The sequence below is a fragment of the Heliconius melpomene genome, chromosome 5 (genome assembly GCF_056956725.1).
Source record: "Heliconius melpomene rosina isolate 202511_hmr_F chromosome 5, ASM5695672v1, whole genome shotgun sequence".
Classification (NCBI taxonomy): domain Eukaryota; kingdom Metazoa; phylum Arthropoda; class Insecta; order Lepidoptera; family Nymphalidae; genus Heliconius; species Heliconius melpomene.
The window spans coordinates 4,795,446-4,814,483 of record NC_140393.1 but is presented as its reverse complement, the minus strand read 5'-3'; the positions used below and the strand labels follow the sequence as shown (position 1 = coordinate 4,814,483).

Below are 19,038 nucleotides of genomic sequence, written 5' to 3'. Positions count from 1 at the left end.
ATAATAAAATTGTAAATGATCCTTGTCTCTGCATTATTGGTCGCATGTATCAATATCTCAGGCCAGTCGTGGCGCAGAGGCAAAAAGGGTGACTGTAACGCGAAGGTTGTGGGTTCGATCCCCACTCGAGGAAGTGAAATATTTATTTACGTTTATATTTTCATTTCTTCGCTCTGGCAAAGCTCGGCGTTTAGTTTTGCCACTCAATAAGCAATGCCTCCAGAATTCGGCAGAAAGTGGGGAAAAGGTTCCGCCTGCCTACCGTGCTATGTGGCGGCTACACCCCCTTGAAATATTCGAATGCTTATTTAAGTGTATTTAAGAAAAAACGGCCAAGTGCGAGTCCGACTCGCCTACCGAGGGTTCTGTATCAAGTACAGGATTGTGATCCGGAAATACTTAGGTTTTAATGATACGGCGAATAAAGTTAACAAACATAAGTTACAGACATAAGCTTATAATGATTTTTTTCTATGAACGGCAGATATGGCTAATTCAAATTCAAATTCAAAATTCAAATTCAAAATATTCTTTATTCAAATAAACTATAAAAGCATTTTTGAATCGTCGAATGTACATGTCAACAAAAAGCTACCACCGGTTCGGAAGGCAGTTCTGCTGAGAAGAGCCGGCAAGAAACTCAACAGTTGCTCTTTTCTAAGTCAATGGTATATTTTACTATTACATTAGCTGGCAGCTGTCCTGCCTGACATTCAATAGACATTAATTCCATACATGTTTATCCTCTAAATATTCTTGAACAGTGTAATAAGCTTTACTTGTTAGAATTTTTTTTACAGATATTTTAAATTTTGGTAGTGGCAAACTAAGAATACACTGCGGAATTTTATTATATACACGTATACTCAGCCCAATAAAAGATTTATTAACTTTTTGGAGGCGAAAACTTGGAGTAACAATCTTATCTTTATTTCTCGTTCCTATCTTATGACTGTCGCTATTTTTTCTATGACAATGTATATTTTGTCGGACAAAGAGAATATTATAGTATATAAATTGGGAAGCAAGTGTAATAATACCTGCATCTTTGAAAACATCTCGCAGAGAATCTCGAGCTCTTAGATTACAAATATATCTCACGGCTCTTTTTTGGAGAATAAATATTGAATTGATATCTGAAGCACTGCCCCATAGCAGCATTCCATAAGATAAAATACTATGAAAGTAGCTAAAGTAGACTAGTCGGGCAGTTTCAACGTCCGTCATTTGTCTTACTTTCTTAATTGCGAACGCGGCAGAGCTGAGTTTATCTGCAAGTGCTTCCAGATGAGCGTTCCACTGGAGTTTGGAATCTATAGTAACACCTAAGAAAATAGCTGATTCCGACACATTAAGAGGTTCTCCTTTAATTATTAGATTAAAATTCAGGCAGATAAACATAAATTATATATTAATTACTAATGTCTCTATATCATTGAGAAATTTTAAGCACTACGTGGCTGCTTGAGAGGATCTCGCTTTACATTGGGGAATCCTAAATCTTGAAATTTAAGTCTATTTTGTAATCATATTATATTTTTTAAAAGTTTTGTCTACGATATATATACAATACACATAATAATTTACAAACAATATCAAACAACAAAACAATGAAAACTATTTTTATTAAAATTGACATAACTTTTTTATTTATATTCATAAATTGTTTCGATTGTTTCGAATTCGATTGTAATAAAACAAGCCCTATATGTTAATCCCGCATTAAAAAAGGTTAAACCAGTTGTGATATTCGGGATAACATACGCACAGACAAACAAACAAATAAAGAGTCAAATATTTTTTAAAATAACTCCTGATCATTTTTAACAATAGGTCTGTTGATTTCACGTAGAAAGAAAATTTAAACAAAAAAAATAACGCTTGAAAAGAACGTTGAACGTTAACGTTAAAAATTTATGATCAGTTGAGACGAAAAAATAATTTAACAAATTAAATTGATACGCGGCCTGAGCTACAAAGCGACAAAACATTTTGAGTTTAACAGTACAGTACCCTCGGTACTAAACATTACGAGCTTCTAAAAGTAGCAAATAAACATCTTTGATGGGTAATTATTTTATGAACATGTTCTACAGTGTTAATAATTGATGAAAATAAAAAATAAAATGACCAATTCACAAAATTCGACCAATACATAAAATTGCAAATATCTCGGAAATTAGAACTCCATAAATTGTACCTTTTGCCAAACACAGTCACAAATCTATCCGTTGATTTAGAATCCCCAAATTGGCACGTGCCAATTGCCGTGGTGGGCCGCCGTCTTTCAATAATATGATGAGTCGATCGATTTGCCGCCCATTGGACGTGCCGCCCGCGTGCAGTGCATGCCCGCTTTCGGCGGGCCTGTTGGCACGAAACCCTCGGTGGGGAGTACGATTCCCACTTGATTGATTTTTTTATACAATATAGGAAAGAGGACAATTAAAAGAAATAAGACGGCAAATGAAAGAAATGAATAATATTTATTACAGTACCATATTACATAAATATTTTATAATACATTGAAAATAGTTAATCGTATTCCAAGTTTCCTGAAAAAGACCAAATTAATAATTAATTATTAAACTTGTTTTAGAATACCAAACAAATCATTAGACATTTCTTTAATCGTTTTTACTTCGGCGAAGGAAAAGTCCAAGCGTTTACTCATGGTTTATTTAATACTAGCGGACCCGGACGCGGCTACGCCTGCTTGAAATATAAGAATATAATTTCTATAGAAATATAATTTCAATCTAGATGAAATGCTAAAAGTGACTATTATATTTATTTTCATAAGGATGAATATCAAAATGACCCGGTAACGAACGCGGTCGCGTAGCGACGACGGTTGTTGTTAAGATGGCAGAATAAATTGCATGTCAAATTAGAAAGTATTTTAATTTATTAGTACATATGTGTAATGTAATATTATATAGCCTATAGCACTTCTGAAGAATACAGCTTTCATACAAAACAAAAACAAAGTAAATCGATCCAGTAGATCCAGAGATCTTAGCGTTCAAACAAACAAACAAACAAACAAACAAACAAACAAACAAACAAACAAACAAACAATCAAACAAACAAACAAACTCTTCCGCTTTATTATATTACTAGTGGACCCGGACGCGGCTACGCCTGCTTAAACTATAAGAATATTTTCGCGTCGGTCATACTCATACTATGCCGCCCGAAGGCTAGGTCATTTCGAAGTGACATCTCCTTAATTATTTATCAAACTTCATAAGGATGAATATCAAAATGTCGCGGTACCGGTTGCGTAGCGACGCGACGGTTGTTTTTAACATGGCAGAATAAATTGCATGTCAAATTAGAAAGTACTTTAAAATATATTAGTTTATATGTGTAATGTAATGTTATATAGCCTATAGCACTTCTGAAGAATGCAGCTTTTATACAAAACAAAAACAATGTAAATCAGACCAGTAGATCCAGAGATCTTAGCGTTCAAACAAACAAACAAACAAACAAACAAACAAACAAACAAACAAACAAACTCTTCCGCTTTATTATATTAGTATAGATGTAAAAAAATAATATAAAAATACAAAAACCGACGATATTAAAATGAGTCATATGTTTTGTTTTTTTTAAATTATTCTATTAAAGTTTAGTACTATTTAGACCGAAGTGGTAATGGATTCTAACCCAAATAGTGTGCATTTCATATTTTGTGAATTTGATGATCTATTTAGTTCTATTTTACAAAGATACGATTAGAATTAAGTATTATTAAAACAAAAGTTCAAAGAATGATGAGAAATTCAAAAGAGAATTACCATTATATTCAAAATAATTTAGCCAGATTTGCATTGTTTCTCAGGGATGTCAGAGCATTCTCCTTTATTGCAGTAGGGTAGAATATCGTAGCAGATGGTAACAATTCCACTTTTAGCAGAAAGGCAGTGAACCGCTCTGGTACAACTTATACAGTAGTCGGGGCCCTTTAAGTTTATAAATTGTTAAATAATATCATAAATATATATGAGTTATTTTAAATACAAAAAGATTAATAATATTTAACTTGAATGTTCAAGCCATCGTTGCGCAAGGGGCACAAGGATGTGACTGTAACGCGAAGGTTGTGAGTTCGATCTCCACTCGAGGGAATGTATTATTATTTCTTAATATTTTTATTTCTTCGCTCTGGCACCAAGGCGAAAGCCTGGCGTTGAGGTCCTAAGGTCCCTTAGAGCACAGAAAAAGTCAAGTTTCAATATGCGTGAACTTAGTTCGTCAAATTTTAAATGTTGTTTATTATTTTTCATTAGTTACCGTTGACCTATTGAATAGAATGTAGTAAAGACATACCCGTGTGACGTTACAAAACTTAGTTAATGCTGTTCCTCTAGTAGAGGCGTCCAATGAAAGAGAGTTTGTTTCTTCTTGCTTTTTTTCGTTATCATTTACTTTGCTTGGTGGCCCATGGTTTTCATTTCCTTCTATTTGATCGTAAGCGAAATCATCTAGTTCTAACGGATTTGCCTCAGCAAAAATAAAATTTACAGCTACCTGAATTATGAGATTAAATTATTATTTAAAAAGTTTTGTGTAGAAATTAGAAATGCTACTAAGCTTGAATTATTTATGGAAATAAATAATTCATAGAACTTATTTTCGTTTGAATTTAAATATGAAATGAAACGACAAAGAAATATCACATTCAGTATGTGTTCATATCTACCATTTGTGAGTTACAAACCTTGTACGTGACCTAAACTATAATTATTATTTCAAAAATATAAGAGAAATTGTATATTGTTTAGAAAAGAATGTATCACAGAATTCGGTGCAACATAGACAGAAAATTAAGAACATCGGCAGAAGATAAAATAAGAATATCGGTATAGAAGATAAAATAAATCACTTCAACTTACTAGTGCTGTTAGAACAGCAAATATTACGTTGCCCACAGCCATTATTGGTGTCGTTCTGTAAGAGCTCGACTGATCCGGAAAATAGTTAGTAGTTGACTTTATATACTTCTAGCATATAATACGATTTATGCTAATTGCATATTTATTATACTGCTGTGAAAAGTGTTAACTCTACGTATTTATTAGTCAGCTTATACGCATAGGTTTATTTTATTGTAAGGAAACTCGACCACATGCGAGTCGGATTCACCCACCGAGGGTTCCGTGTCAATTTCAGGATTGTAGGTAACGGGATGCACGGGATGCACGGGATGCACGGGATGCATCATGATAACTTATGACAATTAAAAGAAATGAAATGTAAATAATATTTATTACAATACCATATTAAATAGATATATTATAAAACATTGAAAATAGTTAATCGAGTTCCAAGTTTCCTGCAAGAGAACAAAATAATTAAAGAATATTATGAATTTTGAACTCTAAAGTATGAAAAGTAAAAATGGCAATGTAACTTTCAAACCACAAGAATTTTAATTAATTTTATTGCATTGCAATTATCCATTTAATTATATTTTGCATTCAGTGTCACTGGTTAACTTTCCTTGTTTGCCATTTGTTTTAGAAGGATTCTATTAGAATTAAGTATTAATATCACAATTAGTTCAAAGATTGATGAGAAATTCAAAAGAGAATTACCATTATATCCAAAGTATTTTAGCCAGAATTGCATTGACTGCCAGGGGTGGCTGAGCATCTTCCTTCATTGCAGTAGCGTAGAATATCGTAGCAACTGGTAACAATTCCTATATTAGCAGAAAGGCAGTGAACCGCTTTTCTACAACTTACACAGTAGTTGGGGCCCTATAAGTTATAAAATTCTTGAATAATATGATAAATAGGAGGATATAGATAATATTTTTTAAAGCAGATAAAGTAACTGATTATTCAGATTACCATACTTTTCAGGATTTTTTATTTATTTTTTTAATTTTACGCTGTATTGCGCACACAGGAGGGTAGGCCGAGAAAACCTAGTGTTAAGACGCTCCATAGCCCACACACCGCCAAATTTTGGAGGCTTTGCGTGTTGAGTGGCGCATTTCAACGCCTCGTTTTGCCTCGACAACAGAACGAAGAAATGGAAATATAAATTTTAAATAAATATTTAATTTCCTTGAGTGGGGATCGCCCCTGGACCACGATGGCCTCATTTTTAAGGTTCCGTAACTAACGAAATTAAAAAAAAAACAGAAAGTTTATAGGATTACTTTGTTGTTCGTCTGTTCAACGATTTGTCTCAAGATCATATATAATATCAAATATTGAGGTCTACGATCCCTTATAGCACAGGAAACCCAAGTTTCAACATGCGCAAACGTAGTTTGTCAAATTTTAAATGTTGTTTGTTAATTTTTATTAGTTCTCGTTGACATGTAACGAAGACATACCCGTGTCAAGTTACACGATTTAGTTAATCCTGGTCTCATAGTCTCTCTTCCTTCAGGCTGGTTTTCGTTATTATTTACTTTGCTTGGTTCATGGTTTTCGTTTCCATCTACTTGATCGTAAGCGAAATCACCTAGTTGTAACGGATTTTCCTCAGCAAAAATAAAATGTACAGCTACCTGAATTATGAGATTAAATTATTATTTAATAAGTTTTATATAAAAATTAGAAATGCTACAAAGCTTGAATTACTTATGGAAATAAATAATTCATATAAGGGTCATAATCAGAAAAAGTGTCCTTTTTGTGTCTTTTCTTGTCCCGCTATTTTGAATGCGTTTTAAAAATACAATTTTAAAGATAATTTAAATATTTTGCTATTTACGATAAATTTATTTATTAACTTAAAGATTTTTGTAATATTTTAAATGTATTATGGCAAATAATAGTATTTGTTGTTAGTTGCAAAAAACCTTTCAAAATGCTTCCATACAATTTTTCATGTCCCATTCACCACTTTACTTTTTAAGAATTGATTTGTTACGAATGTTTATGGTTTTATTTGATTTCAGATATGTTTATATTACTTTACTTTATGCATAATATTAAATAGAACTACTTTTATTGATACATTATTTAATAAACAATATATATTAGTTAAGTAAATTTGTCCCAAAATATTGTCTTTTTGTTACTCAGGGCTAGTAACGTACAATTAAATTATGAACGCAATTATTTTGGATGGTGTTTAATATTATTTTTTGTTGTGGCACCATAATTCTAAAAGTCAATGCTGTCGTAGCTACAACCAGTAGTGTACTCGCAGCAGTTGAGGGGTTCAAATGTTTTAGAGGGAATGCATGAAATTACATCTCAGGGTTATAAACGGCTTTTATTTTGGTAAGTATTCTATAATTTCGTTTTCTTGTTTATGTTATTTGCTTCTTTTTACAAAATCTCAAAAAAGAACTTCAGTGCTTGCAGATGCAACACGTGGCTTATGAGCAAATATTTAAAAGGGTTAGAATTTCTCAGATTTCATTCTCAATTTCGTTATATTTCGTTACGTAACGAAATTGAGAAAATATGAAGCCTAGTTCACAATTACGGTACCACTGTTTTCTTATATATGTTTATAATAAAATTGTATCGAACCGGTGCTTGTATATGGAAGATATGTATATAAGAAAAAAAAATTGCTGGCATATGAAAAAAACTATTAGTGACTTTTCATAAAGTAAAGTAACCAAAAATAATGATTTTTAAGTTTTTTGCTTGTTTGCTTGTTTGTCTATGTGTTTGTGCACGCTAATCTCAGAAACAGCTGAACCGATTTAGTTAAAAATATTTTTTATTCTGCCTGAAATTAGTTGTGATTTTGTGATTATTATTTTTTGATAAATATTTTTGTATTTTCAGTAAGCGTCATGGCTCCTATGTCAAGTGCTGAAATACATAAAAGATATAGAGAACGTCTTAAAAAGACCAATCCTATTAAATATGAAGATATGCGGAATAAACACTCACAAAGAATTAAACTTAATTCCTGTGATAACGACTCAAATTTTGATATATTTTAAAGTGGATTTAATTAACTTTGTGATCTCTAACTAGAAATATAAGTTTATTACGTTACTAACTAGCATTATTATATTGTTAATATTGTCAGTTTGTTATGTTTTCTTCTTACATTTATAATCTGTTAATTCAACGATTGAATCTTTAAAATTTTAATCTGTGTCTCATTAAATAAAAAAAACAATATTTTATTCATATAATATCCTTATTTTGTTGTGTATAATGCCTTATATCATCAGTTTCGTAACAAACATTATCAGTGTTGTTACTTATCAGTTACGTTACGAATTCGAAAATGTGCACTTTTCTGATTATGACCCATAACTTATTTTCGTTTGATTTTTAAATATCAAATGAAATGATAAAGAAATATCAAAGTTAGTATGTGTCCAAATCTACCATTTGCGGGTACTTTGTACGTGACCTGAACTATAATTATTATTTCAAAAATATAAGAGAAATTTTATATTGTTTAGAAAAGAACATATCACAGGATTCGATGCAACATAGACGGAAAATTAACAACATCTACAGAAGATAAAATAAATCACAATCCATCTTACCAGGGCTATTAGAACAGCAAATATTACGTTGCCCACAGCCATTATTGGTGTCGTTCTGTAAGAGTTCGACTGATCCGGAAAATAGTTACAAGTTGACTTTATATACTTCTAGCACATAATACGATTTATGCTAATTGTATATTTATTATAGGGCTGTGAAAACTGTTAACTCTACCTATTTATTAGTTGGCTAATAGGTATATTTTGCAAGGAAAACTAAAGTAGCTCAAACATGAGATAATATTAATAAAAAAAACTGTGGAAAGTGATGGATTATTTTTATACAATATAGGAAAGAGGACAATTAAAAGAAATGAGACGTGATAATATTTATTACAGTACCATATTAAATAGATATATTATAATACATTGAAAATATTTAATCCTGTTCCAAGTTTCCTGAAAGAGAACAAAATAATTAAGAAATGTTATGAATTATGAACTCTACGCATGAAAAGTAAAAATGGCGATATAACTTTCACACCACAAGAACTATTTTATTGCACTAACTGAAATTAACTAAAATCAGTAAATGAATAAATATTCATCGTCATATGTAGGTTAAAGTTTTTTTTTGTCTGTCGGTAATGTCGTATAAATTTATTTAATATCGACAAATTTTTATCTTCTTTTTTCATGTATAATTAGCCAGAGAGTGCTTACTTTCACTTTATTTTCCAGGAACAGAAATATGCACTTGTTGATAAATAGCAATGTAAATTATTAAATTATCTATCCCCGTTTTATTATGGCATGAAAAACAGACAAAATATAGACAAAGAAATGCTTTTCCGAAATTTTTTATGTATTTTTAAAATTTATTTAACGTGGGATTTTCTATGTATACAATTTTAATGTACTGTACGTACAGTTTTTTTTCAGCTACACGCTATATCCCGCATACAGCAGGGTAGGCAGAGGGTACCTCGTGTTAAGACACTCTGTTTCACATTTTCCGCCGAATTCTGGAGGCATTGCGTGTTGAGTGGCGGAATTTAAAGCTGTGCCTTGCTTCGACACCAAAGCAGAGAAATAAAAATATAAATCTAATAAAAAATATATTACCGAAGTGGTAATGGATTCTAAGCCAAATAGTGTGCATTTCATATTTTGTGAATATCACGCAATTAAATTTTCTATTTAGTTCTATTTTGCATTTATTTATTTTAAAAGGATACAATTAGAATTAAGCATTAATATCATAATTAGGTCAAAGAATGAAGAGAAATTCAAAGGAGAATTACCATTATATCCAAAATTATTTAGCCAATTTTGCATTCACTGTCACGGGTGGCTGAGCATTTTCCTTTATTGCAGTAACGTAGATGATCGTTGCAGCTGGTGACAATTCCTAAAGTAGCAGAAATGCAGTGAACCGCTTTTCTACAACTGACACAGTAGTCGGGGCCCTATAAGTTTAAAAATTGATAAATAATATGACAAATAAACAGGAGTTGTTTTAATTACAAGCAGATTAATAATATTTAACTTGAATGTTGAAGTCATCGTTGCGCAAGGGGCGCATGGGTACGGTGGTAACGCGAAGATTGTGGGTTCGTTCCCACTCGAAGGAATTTATTATTTCCTAATATTTTAATTTCTTCCACCAAGGCAAAAGCCTGGAGTTGAGTTCCGTCACAACAATGACTCTAAAAAAAGTGACGGAAAGTGGGGACAGGACTGTCATAACACTAGGTTCCCTCTGCCTACCCTGCTGTATGCGGAATACAGGATGAAGCTGATTTTTCTATTAAGTTGAGTGTAATAGGTAAATAAGAAACGGATCGATTGGACAAAAATATAACAATTAATTTGTGATAATAATTTTTATAACAGATTAAGTAACAGATTATCATATTTTTTACGGTTCCGTACCTAAAAATAAAAAAAAAAACAGAAGGTGTATAGCTGTATTGTTCGTATGTCTAACAATTTATCTCAAGATCTCGACAAGATATCAAGCTAAAATTAATATCAAATATTGAGACCTAATAATACCTTAGAGTACAGATTAAGTCAAGTTTCAACATGCGCAAACGTAGTTTGTCAAATTTTAAGTGTTGTTTGTCAACTTTTATTAGTTCCCGTTGACCTGTTGAATAGAATGTAGTGAAGACATACCCGTGTCAAGTTACACGACTTAGTCAATCCTGGTCTCAAAATCTCTCTTCCTTCTGGCTGTTTTTCGTTATCATTTACTTTGTTTGGTGGTCCATGGTCGTTTCCATCTACTTGATCGTAAGCGAAATCGCCTAGTTCTAACGGATTTTCTTCAGCAAAAATAAAATTTATAGCCACCTGAATTATGAGATTAATTTATTATTTAAAAAGTTTTATATATATTTTAAATATAAAATTAGAAATGCTACAAAGCTTGAATTATTTATGGAAATAAATAATTCATAAAGCTTATTTGTGTTTGAATTTTAAATATCAAATGAAACAACAAAGAAATATCAAAGTCAGTATGTATCCAAATCTACCATTTGTGTACGTTACAAACTTTTTACATGATTTAAACTATAATTATTATTTCAAAAATATAAAAGAAATTTTATATTGTTCAGAAAAGAAGATACCACAGGATTTGATGGAACATAGACAGAAAATTGAGAACATCGACAGAAGATAATAATATCGGCAGAGAACATAAATAAATCACAATCCAACTTACCAATGCTGTTAGAACAGCAAATATGAAGTTGCCCACAGCCATTATTGGTGTTTAATAGTGGTCGTTCTGTAAGAGCTCGACTGATCCGGAAAATAGGTATAAGTTGACTTTATATACTTCTAGCACATAATACGATTTATGCTAATTGCATATTTATTATAGGGCTGTGAAAAGTGTTAACTCTACCTATTTATTAGTTAGCTAATAGGTATATTTTGCAAGGACAAAAAAAGTAGCTCAAACATGAGATAATTAATAAAAAAGCTCGGTCAAATGTGAGTTGGACTCGCTTATTGAAGATTCCGTACCAAGAATTATATTATATTATATAGGTCAACGGGAGGCGTATAATTTATAAAAGTAAGTAAACTTTAATTTGCATATGCACTCATGTATAAAATTAATTGTTTTACTATAATATATAATGAATACGCGGCTTGTAATAAGTACAAATTTTTGTTCATAATGATTTTTTCTACTTAAGTTCTCGCTTCGCACTAAATCTCATAACTGTCTACGGGACCCTATAGGTTTTGACTTTGACATGATTTTTCGAATGAATTTAATGCCTGGAGCCAGTTACCAGTTTAATATTAACAAAATTGCGTCCATGAATGTAAATGAGCATAGTACTATTGTACTGTTACATGGAAATAGTTTGTCAATGAAGAGACAAGATGTGGTAAAGAGTATAGAAAACTTGCTTGACTTACATAGTAAAAGTAAATGTGAATCTATTATTATGCTCTTCTTCATATACTTCTTGCCTTACAGATAGATAAAATAGAAATATTTGTAATTTAAATTTGACCTTATATAATACTTATTTTTATTTACATTTAAATAGGTTTATTTATAATAGTTGTAACAGAAGATACATTGTACCTGCCATTATATTTTATTTTAAAAAACAAATTGCTTCTTTATCCGGCCTCAGTTAAGGTACTAGGTTTTCTTCTTCTTTAAGTAATTATTTTTATAATTATCTCTTATTAATATAAATTTGTACCGCACTGTCTGCTGCCGATGTTGCTGCGTTTCCCCATAACACGTCCCTTGTCATCGAGTGATGATCACGCGGCCTGAGATACCACACCTACAAAACACTTTGAGTTTTACCGTTGGTAAAGTAGCGTCCTAAACTTGTACCCTCGGTACTAAATTTTACGATGGATGGATTTTTTTATACAATATAGGAAAGAGGACAATTAAAAGAAATGAGACTTGAATAATATTTATTACAGTACCATATTAAATAGACATATTATAATATATTGAAAATAGTTAATCCTGTTCCAAGTTTCCTGAAAGAGAACAAAATAATTAAAGAAAGTTTTGGATTATGAACTCTAAGCATGAGAAGTAAAAATGGCGATGTAATTTTCACACCACAAGAACTATTTTATTGCACTAACGATTAACTGAAATCAGTAAATGGATAAATATTCATCGTCTTACGCAGGTTAAAGTATTTTTTATGTCTGTTGGTAATATTGTATAAATTTATTTTACATCGACCAATTTTTATTATCTTTTTTCATATTACTACTTCTTCGTCTTCTTCTTCTTCCACATTTTCCGCCGAATTCTGCAGGCATTGCGTGTTGAGTGGCGGAACTCAAGACGTGCTTTGCCTCGACACCAAAGCATACAAATAAAAATATAAATTAAAATAAATATTCCTTGAGTGGAGTTCGAATCCTCACCCAGTCGTCACAAAACATACAAAATAAAGTAAAAATAAATGCTTGTTGAAAATTTTGACCCAAGTGGTAATGGATTCTAACCCAAATAGTGTGTATTTTTCACATTTTGTAAATATCACATAATTTAATCATCTATTTTGCATTCAGTGCCAATAGTTAACTTTCTTTGTTTGCCATTTGCTTTAGAAGGATACGATTAGAATTAAGTTTTATTAAAACAATTAGTTCAAAGAGTGATGAGGACCTCAAAAGAAAATTCTCAAAAGAAGCCAGATTTGCATAGACTGCTAGGGGTGTCTGAGCATTTTCCTTCATTGCAATAGGGTTGAGGATCACTGCAGCTGAAAGCAATTCCTGCACTAATAGATAAGCAGCGAACCCCTTTCCTACAACTTAAGCAGGAGTACCGGCCCTGTAAGTTTGAAAAATGTTAAATAATTTGATAAATAAGAGTTATTTCAAATACAAGCAGATTAATTATATTTAACTTTAATGTTTAAAATTACTATAAGGTAGATAGCTTATTGGAGTCACGCCTTTAACAGCATACAACATATTTGCTAAAAGTAAAGAACTGATTGTAAATTCATCACAGAAAAAAAAACTTTAATGTTAAAGCCGTCGTTGCGCAGGGGCACAAGGGTGTAAGTGTAACGCGACGGTTGTGGGTTCGGATGAATTATAATTTTTTAAAATATTTATTTTTTCGCTCTGGCACCAAGGCAAAAGGCCGGCATTGAATTCCTCCACCCGGCACGCAATGCCCCGAAAAATGTAGTTCTTTTCATACAAAATAAGTAAATATGCCCGCAAACTTAAGCTTGTCAAATTTTAAATGTTGTTTGATAATTTTTATTAGTTCCCGTTGACATATTGAATAGAATGTATTGAAGACACACCTGTCTAAAGTCACACGGGGCTCTATTAGAGGAGTCAGATAAAAGAGACATTTTTCGTTCTTGCGTTTTTTCGTTATCATTTACTTTGCTTGGTAGTCCATGGTTTTCATTTCCATCTACTCCATCGGAAGCGAAATCACCTAGTTCTAACGGATTTTCTTCAGCAAAAATAAACTTTACAGTTACCTGAATTGTGAGATTAAATAATTATTAAAAAAAATTTTATGTAGAAACGCTAGAAAGTTTGTATTATTTATGGTAATGAATAATTCATAAAAATTCTTTTCGTTCGTTTTTAAATATCAAATGAAATGATAAAAAAGATATCACAGTCAGTATGTGTCCAAATCTATCATTTGTAGGTTATAAACTTTTTACATGATCTAAACTATAATTATTATTTCAAAAATATAAGAGAAATTTTATATTGTTTAGAAAAGAATGTATCACAGAATTGGATGCAACATAGACGGAAAATTGAGAACATCGACAGAAGATAATAATATCGGTAGAGAACATAAATAAATAATCAACCAACTTACCAGCGCTGTTAGAACAGTAAATATTAAGTTGCCCACAGCCATTATTGGTGTTTGATAGTGGTCGTTCTGTAAGAGCTCGACTGATCCGGAAAATAGTTATAAGTTGACTTTATATACTTCTAGCACATAATACGATTTATGGTAATTGCATATTTATTATAGGGCTGTGAAAACTGTTAACTCTACCTATTTACTAATTGACTAATAGGAATATTTTGCAAGGAAAAAAAGTAGCTCAAACATGAGATAATTAATAAAAAAGCTCGGTCAAATGCGAGCTGGACTCGCTTATCGAAGATTCCATACCAAGAATTATAGGTCAACGGGAGGAGTATAATTTATAAAAGTAAACTTTAATTTGCATATGCACTCATGTATAAAATTAATTGTTTTAATATAATATATAATGAATACGCGGCGAAGGAAGTTGAAAAATTTAAATTGTCGGGGTATGTTTTTGTATGAAATTATAATAAGTACAAATTTTTGTTCATAATGATTTTTTTCTACTAAAGTTCTCGCTTAGTGCCATATCTCATAACTGTCTACGGGAAGTATCCTATAGGTTTTTACTTTGACTTCATTTTTCAAATGAATTTAATGCATGTTTACCTGGAGCCAGTTACCAGTTTAATATTAACAAAATTGCGTCCATGAATGTAAATGAGCATTGTACTATTGTACTATTACATGGAAATAGTTTGTCAATGAAGAGACAAGATGCGGTAAAGAGTATAGAAAACTTGCTTGACTTACATAGTAAAAGTAAATGTGAATCTATTATATGCTCTTCTTCATATACTTCTTGCCTTACAGATAGATAAAATAGAAATATTTGTAATTTAAATTTGACCTTATATAATACGACTCAACGTCATAGTGACGCGTTATTTTATTTAGATTTAAATAAGGTTATTTATAATAGTTGTAACAGAAGACACCGTATTGTATCTGCCGTTATATTTTATTTTAAAAAACAAATTGCTTCTTTATTCGGCCTCAGTTTTTAGTTAGGGTACTAGGTTTTCTTCTTCTGTAAGTAATCATTGTTATAATTATCTCTTATTAATATAAATTTGTACCGCACTGTCTGCTGCCGATGCTCCTGCGTTTCCTCATAACACGTCCCTTGTCATCGAGTGATGACCACGCGGCCTGAGATACCACAGCTACAAAACACTTTAAGTTTTACCGTCCGTACCGTTTGTCCGGACTTGTACCCTCGGTACTAAAGTTTACGATCTTCTTAAAGTACTGAATAAACGTTTTTGACGGGGAATTATTTTATAGACATGTTTTCTATTGTGTTAGTAATAATTGATCAAAATAAAACGACGAGTCGCCTAATTCACAAAATTGCAAATATCTCGGAAACTAGAACTACGAAAATTGTATCTTTTGCGAAACACAGTCACAAATCTATCCGTAGACTTATAACCTCCAAATTGGCACTGGAATGGCACTGTAACCCTCGGTGGGCGAGTACGATTCGCACTTGATGGATTTTTTTTATACAATATAGGAAAGAGGACAATTAAAAGAAGTGAGGCTTGAATAATATTTATTACAGTACCATATTATATTGAAAATAGTTAATCCTGTTCCAAGTTTTCTGAAGGAGAACAAAATAATTAAGGAATGTTATGAATTATGAACTCTTAGCATAAAAAGTAAAAACAGCGATGTAACTTTCACACCACAAGCACTGTTTTATTGCACTAACTGAAATTTAATGAAATCAGTAACTTAATAAATATTCATCGTCATAAGCAGTTTAAAGTCTTTTTTATATCTGTTGGTAATATCGTATAAATTTATTTAACATCGACTAATTTTTATCTTCTTTTTTCATGTATAATTTTAGCCAGTGCTTACTTTCATTCCATTTTCCAGGAACAAAAATATGCACTTATTGATAAATTATTAAATTAACCATGACATGACATGATTATGGCATGAAAAACAGGAAAAATATAAATAAGCAAATGCTTTTCCGAAAACATTCATATATATTTTAAATTTATTTAACGTTGGGTTTTCGATGCATGCAATTTTAATGTACCGTACTGGTTTTTTTTTCAGCTACCCGCTATATCCCGCACACAGCAGGGTAGGCAGGGGGTAGGTAACTCGTGTAAAGAGACTCCGTTCCACATTTTCTGCCAAATTCTGCAGGCATTGCGTGTTGAGTGGCGGAACTCAAGGCGTGTTTTACCTCGACACCAGAGCATAGAAATGAAAATATAAATTAAAATAAAATCCTTTTCTTGAGTGGGAGTCGAACCCTCGGCCAATCGTCACAAAACAAACAAAATAAAGTAAAAATAAATGCTTGTTGAAAATTTAGACCGAAGTGGTAATGGTTTCTAACCCAAATAGTGTACATTTCACATTTTGTGAATATCACGCAATTCAATTTTCTATTTAGTTCTATTTTGCATTCAGTGTCACTGGCTAACTTTCCTTGTTTCCCATTTGTTATAGAAAGATACGATTAGAATTAAGTATTAATTTCGCAATAAGTTCAAAGAATGATAAGAAATTCAAAAGAGAATTACCATTATATCCAACATTATTTAGACAGACTAGCATTGACTGCCAGGGGTGGCTGAGCATTTTCCTTCATTGCAGTAGCCTTTATGATCGTGGCATTTTATAACAATTCCTATAGTAGAAGAAATGCAATGAACCGCTTTTCTACAACTAGCACAGAAATCACGGCGGCCCTGTAAGTTTAAAGATTATTTTAATTATAAGCAGATTAATAATATTTAATTTGAATGTTGAAGCCATCGTTGCCCAAGAAGTGAGAACTTGCAGTCTAAATCGAGAAAAAATATCCTAAAAACGGATATTTATGCTTTTGTCATAGATAAAAGCTATTGAAAACTAATAAATGTAGTACTTTTTATACAAAATAAGTAAGTATGCCTGCAAACTAAATTTTGTGAAATTTTAAATGTTGTTTGTTAACTTTCATTAGTTCTAGTTGACCTATTGAATAGAATGTAGTGAAGACATACCTGTGTGTAGTCACACGGGATTTTAATAGAGAAGCGAGAAGACATTTCTTCTTCTTCTTGCGTTTTTTCGTTATCATTTACTTTGCTTGGTGGTCCATGGTTTTCATTTCCATCTACTTCATCGGAAGCGAAATCACCTAGTTCTAACGGATTTTCTTCAGCAAAAATAAACTTTACAGCTACCTGAATTATGAGATTAAATAATTATTTAAAAAGTTTTATGTAGAAACGCTAGAAAGTTTGTATTATTTATGGTAATGAATAATTCATAAAAATGATTTTCGTTCGTTTTTTAATATCAAATGAAACGATAAAAAAGATATCACAGTCAGTATGTATCCAAATCTATCATTTGTAGGTTATAAACTTTTTACATGATCTAAACTATAATTATTATTTCAAAAATATAAGAGAAATATTATATTGTTTAGAAAAGAATGTATCACAGAATTCGATGCAACATAGATGGAAAATTGAGAACATCGACAGAAGATAATAATATCAGTAGAGAACATAAATAAATAATCAACCAACTTACCAGCGCTGTTAGAACAGTAAATATTAAGTTGCCCACAGCCATTATTGGTGTTTAATAGTGGTCGTTCTGTAAGAGCTCGACTGATCCGGAAAATAGTTATAAGTTGACTTTATATACTTCTAGCACATAATACGATTTATGGTAATTGCATATTTATTATAGGGCTGTGAAAACTGTTAACTCTACTTATTTATTAATTGACTAATAGGCATATTTTGCAAGGAAAAAAAGTAGCTCAAACATGAGATAATTAATAAAAAAGTCGGTCCAATGCGAGTTGGACTCGTTTATCGAAGATTCCATACCAAGAATTGTAGGTCAACGGGAGGAGTATAATTTATAAAAGTAAGTAAACTTTAATTTGCGTAAGCACTCATGTATAAAATTAATTGTTTTAATATAATATACTAGCGGACGCACGACGCTTCGCTTGCTTAGGGGTGAATTTTAATAAACCACGAAACATGTTTTCAATGAAATATTTTTAAGTCTAAATTTCAAATTTTATAAAAATCGGTGGCGATTTAAAGATTTTTCTATACAAACTTTCAACCCCTTATTTGCACCCTTAGGGGGAGAATTCTAGAAAACGATGAAATACGTGTTCAATTAAATACTTTTAAAAATCTAAATTTCAAATTTTATAAAAATCGGTGCCGATTTATTTTTTGTTCCATACAAACTTTCAACCCCTATTTCACCCCTTTAGGGTTAAAATTTTTCAAAATCCCTTCTTAGTAGATGTCCAGGTTACGAAAGTAAACATCTGTCCAAATTTTACGTTTCTACCATCAGTGGTTAACGCTGTGCGTGCGTCTTACCTCAATCAGTGAGGACAAGTCCTTTTATATATATAGATAATGAATACGCGGCGAAGGAAGTTGACAATTTTAATTGTGGGGTTATGTTTTTGTATGAAATTATAATAAGTACAAATTTTAGTTCATAATGATTTTTTTCTACTTAAGTTCTCGCTTTGTGCTAAATCTCATAACTGTCTACGGGACCCTATAGGTTTTGACGTTGACATGATTTTTCGAATGAATTTAATGCCTGTAGCCAGTTACCAGTTTAATATTAACAAAATTGCGTCCATGAATGTAAATGAGCATAGTACTATTGTACTATTACATGGAAATAGTTTGTCAATGAAGAGACA

The 19,038-nt window shown here is 31.5% G+C and overlaps 5 protein-coding genes across 7 annotated transcripts in view; all 5 read right to left on the bottom strand.

The window, feature by feature from the left end:
- The window catches only part of LOC146538968 (uncharacterized), a 52,758-nt gene that overhangs the window by 30,632 nt on the left and 3,088 nt on the right, over nt 1-19,038 (bottom strand). The window contains exons 1-4 of one of the 3 annotated variants that reach the window (XM_085185616.1): nt 11,172-11,277; nt 10,619-10,795; nt 9,742-9,906; nt 8,815-8,896 (exon numbers count right to left, since the gene is read on the bottom strand). The exons of 1 other annotated variant lie outside the window; for it this stretch is intronic. In XM_085185616.1, coding sequence (XP_085041742.1) covers nt 9,760-9,906; nt 10,619-10,795; nt 11,172-11,213 — 366 coding nt within the window. In that variant the 5' untranslated portion in view covers nt 11,214-11,277 and the 3' untranslated portion in view covers nt 8,815-8,896; nt 9,742-9,759. Of the gene's footprint in view, nt 1-8,814; nt 8,897-9,741; nt 9,907-10,618; nt 10,796-11,171; nt 11,278-19,038 lie in introns of those variants that run through there. One more of the 3 variants, XM_085185617.1, reaches the window with a different exon arrangement.
- LOC146538972 (uncharacterized) lies at nt 2,462-4,970 on the bottom strand. Its single transcript, XM_085185738.1, has 4 exons — nt 4,905-4,970; nt 4,339-4,539; nt 3,807-3,971; nt 2,462-2,555 (listed from the first exon to the last, which is right to left on the bottom strand). The coding sequence occupies exons 1-3, from the start codon at nt 4,944-4,946 to the stop codon at nt 3,825-3,827; spliced, it is 390 nt and encodes a 129-aa protein (XP_085041864.1). The 5' UTR covers nt 4,947-4,970; the 3' UTR covers nt 2,462-2,555; nt 3,807-3,824.
- LOC146538971 (uncharacterized) lies at nt 5,274-8,561 on the bottom strand. Its single transcript, XM_085185261.1, has 4 exons — nt 8,498-8,561; nt 6,359-6,535; nt 5,607-5,771; nt 5,274-5,344 (listed from the first exon to the last, which is right to left on the bottom strand). Exons 1-3 carry the CDS (start codon nt 8,537-8,539, stop codon nt 5,625-5,627), a joined length of 366 nt encoding a protein of 121 aa, XP_085041387.1. The 5' UTR covers nt 8,540-8,561; the 3' UTR covers nt 5,274-5,344; nt 5,607-5,624.
- On the bottom strand, nt 12,390-14,393 carry LOC146538970 (uncharacterized). The gene is made up of 4 exons (XM_085186057.1): nt 14,319-14,393; nt 13,777-13,962; nt 13,122-13,289; nt 12,390-12,475 (listed from the first exon to the last, which is right to left on the bottom strand). Exons 1-3 carry the CDS (start codon nt 14,358-14,360, stop codon nt 13,137-13,139), a joined length of 381 nt encoding a protein of 126 aa, XP_085042183.1. The 5' UTR covers nt 14,361-14,393; the 3' UTR covers nt 12,390-12,475; nt 13,122-13,136.
- Nucleotides 15,874-17,956, bottom strand: LOC146538969 (uncharacterized). The gene is made up of 4 exons (XM_085186009.1): nt 17,880-17,956; nt 17,342-17,524; nt 16,877-17,044; nt 15,874-16,040 (listed from the first exon to the last, which is right to left on the bottom strand). Exons 1-3 carry the CDS (start codon nt 17,919-17,921, stop codon nt 16,904-16,906), a joined length of 366 nt encoding a protein of 121 aa, XP_085042135.1. The 5' UTR covers nt 17,922-17,956; the 3' UTR covers nt 15,874-16,040; nt 16,877-16,903.

Bases quoted from the DNA above. Each gene is read 5' to 3' on its own strand.
- LOC146538972 (XM_085185738.1), bottom strand. From the start codon at position 4,946: ATGGCTGTGGGCAACGTAATATTTGCTGTTCTAACAGCACTA. The intron at 4,540-4,904 runs GTAAGTTGAAGT...CTCATAATTCAG, and splicing joins TTGCTGTTCTAACAGCACTA to GTAGCTGTAAATTTTATTTT. The intron at 3,972-4,338 runs GTATGTCTTTAC...ATAAACTTAAAG, and splicing joins AGTTTTGTAACGTCACACGG to GGCCCCGACTACTGTATAAG.
- LOC146538971 (XM_085185261.1), bottom strand. From the start codon at position 8,539: ATGGCTGTGGGCAACGTAATATTTGCTGTTCTAATAGCCCTG. The intron at 6,536-8,497 runs GTAAGATGGATT...CTCATAATTCAG, and splicing joins TTGCTGTTCTAATAGCCCTG to GTAGCTGTACATTTTATTTT. The intron at 5,772-6,358 runs GTATGTCTTCGT...TATAACTTATAG, and splicing joins AATCGTGTAACTTGACACGG to GGCCCCAACTACTGTGTAAG.
- LOC146538970 (XM_085186057.1), bottom strand. From the start codon at position 14,360: ATGGCTGTGGGCAACTTAATATTTACTGTTCTAACAGCGCTG. The intron at 13,963-14,318 runs GTAAGTTGGTTG...CTCACAATTCAG, and splicing joins TTACTGTTCTAACAGCGCTG to GTAACTGTAAAGTTTATTTT. The intron at 13,290-13,776 runs GTGTGTCTTCAA...TCAAACTTACAG, and splicing joins CCCCGTGTGACTTTAGACAG to GGCCGGTACTCCTGCTTAAG.
- LOC146538969 (XM_085186009.1), bottom strand. From the start codon at position 17,921: ATGGCTGTGGGCAACTTAATATTTACTGTTCTAACAGCGCTG. The intron at 17,525-17,879 runs GTAAGTTGGTTG...CTCATAATTCAG, and splicing joins TTACTGTTCTAACAGCGCTG to GTAGCTGTAAAGTTTATTTT. The intron at 17,045-17,341 runs GTATGTCTTCAC...TTAAACTTACAG, and splicing joins TCCCGTGTGACTACACACAG to GGCCGCCGTGATTTCTGTGC.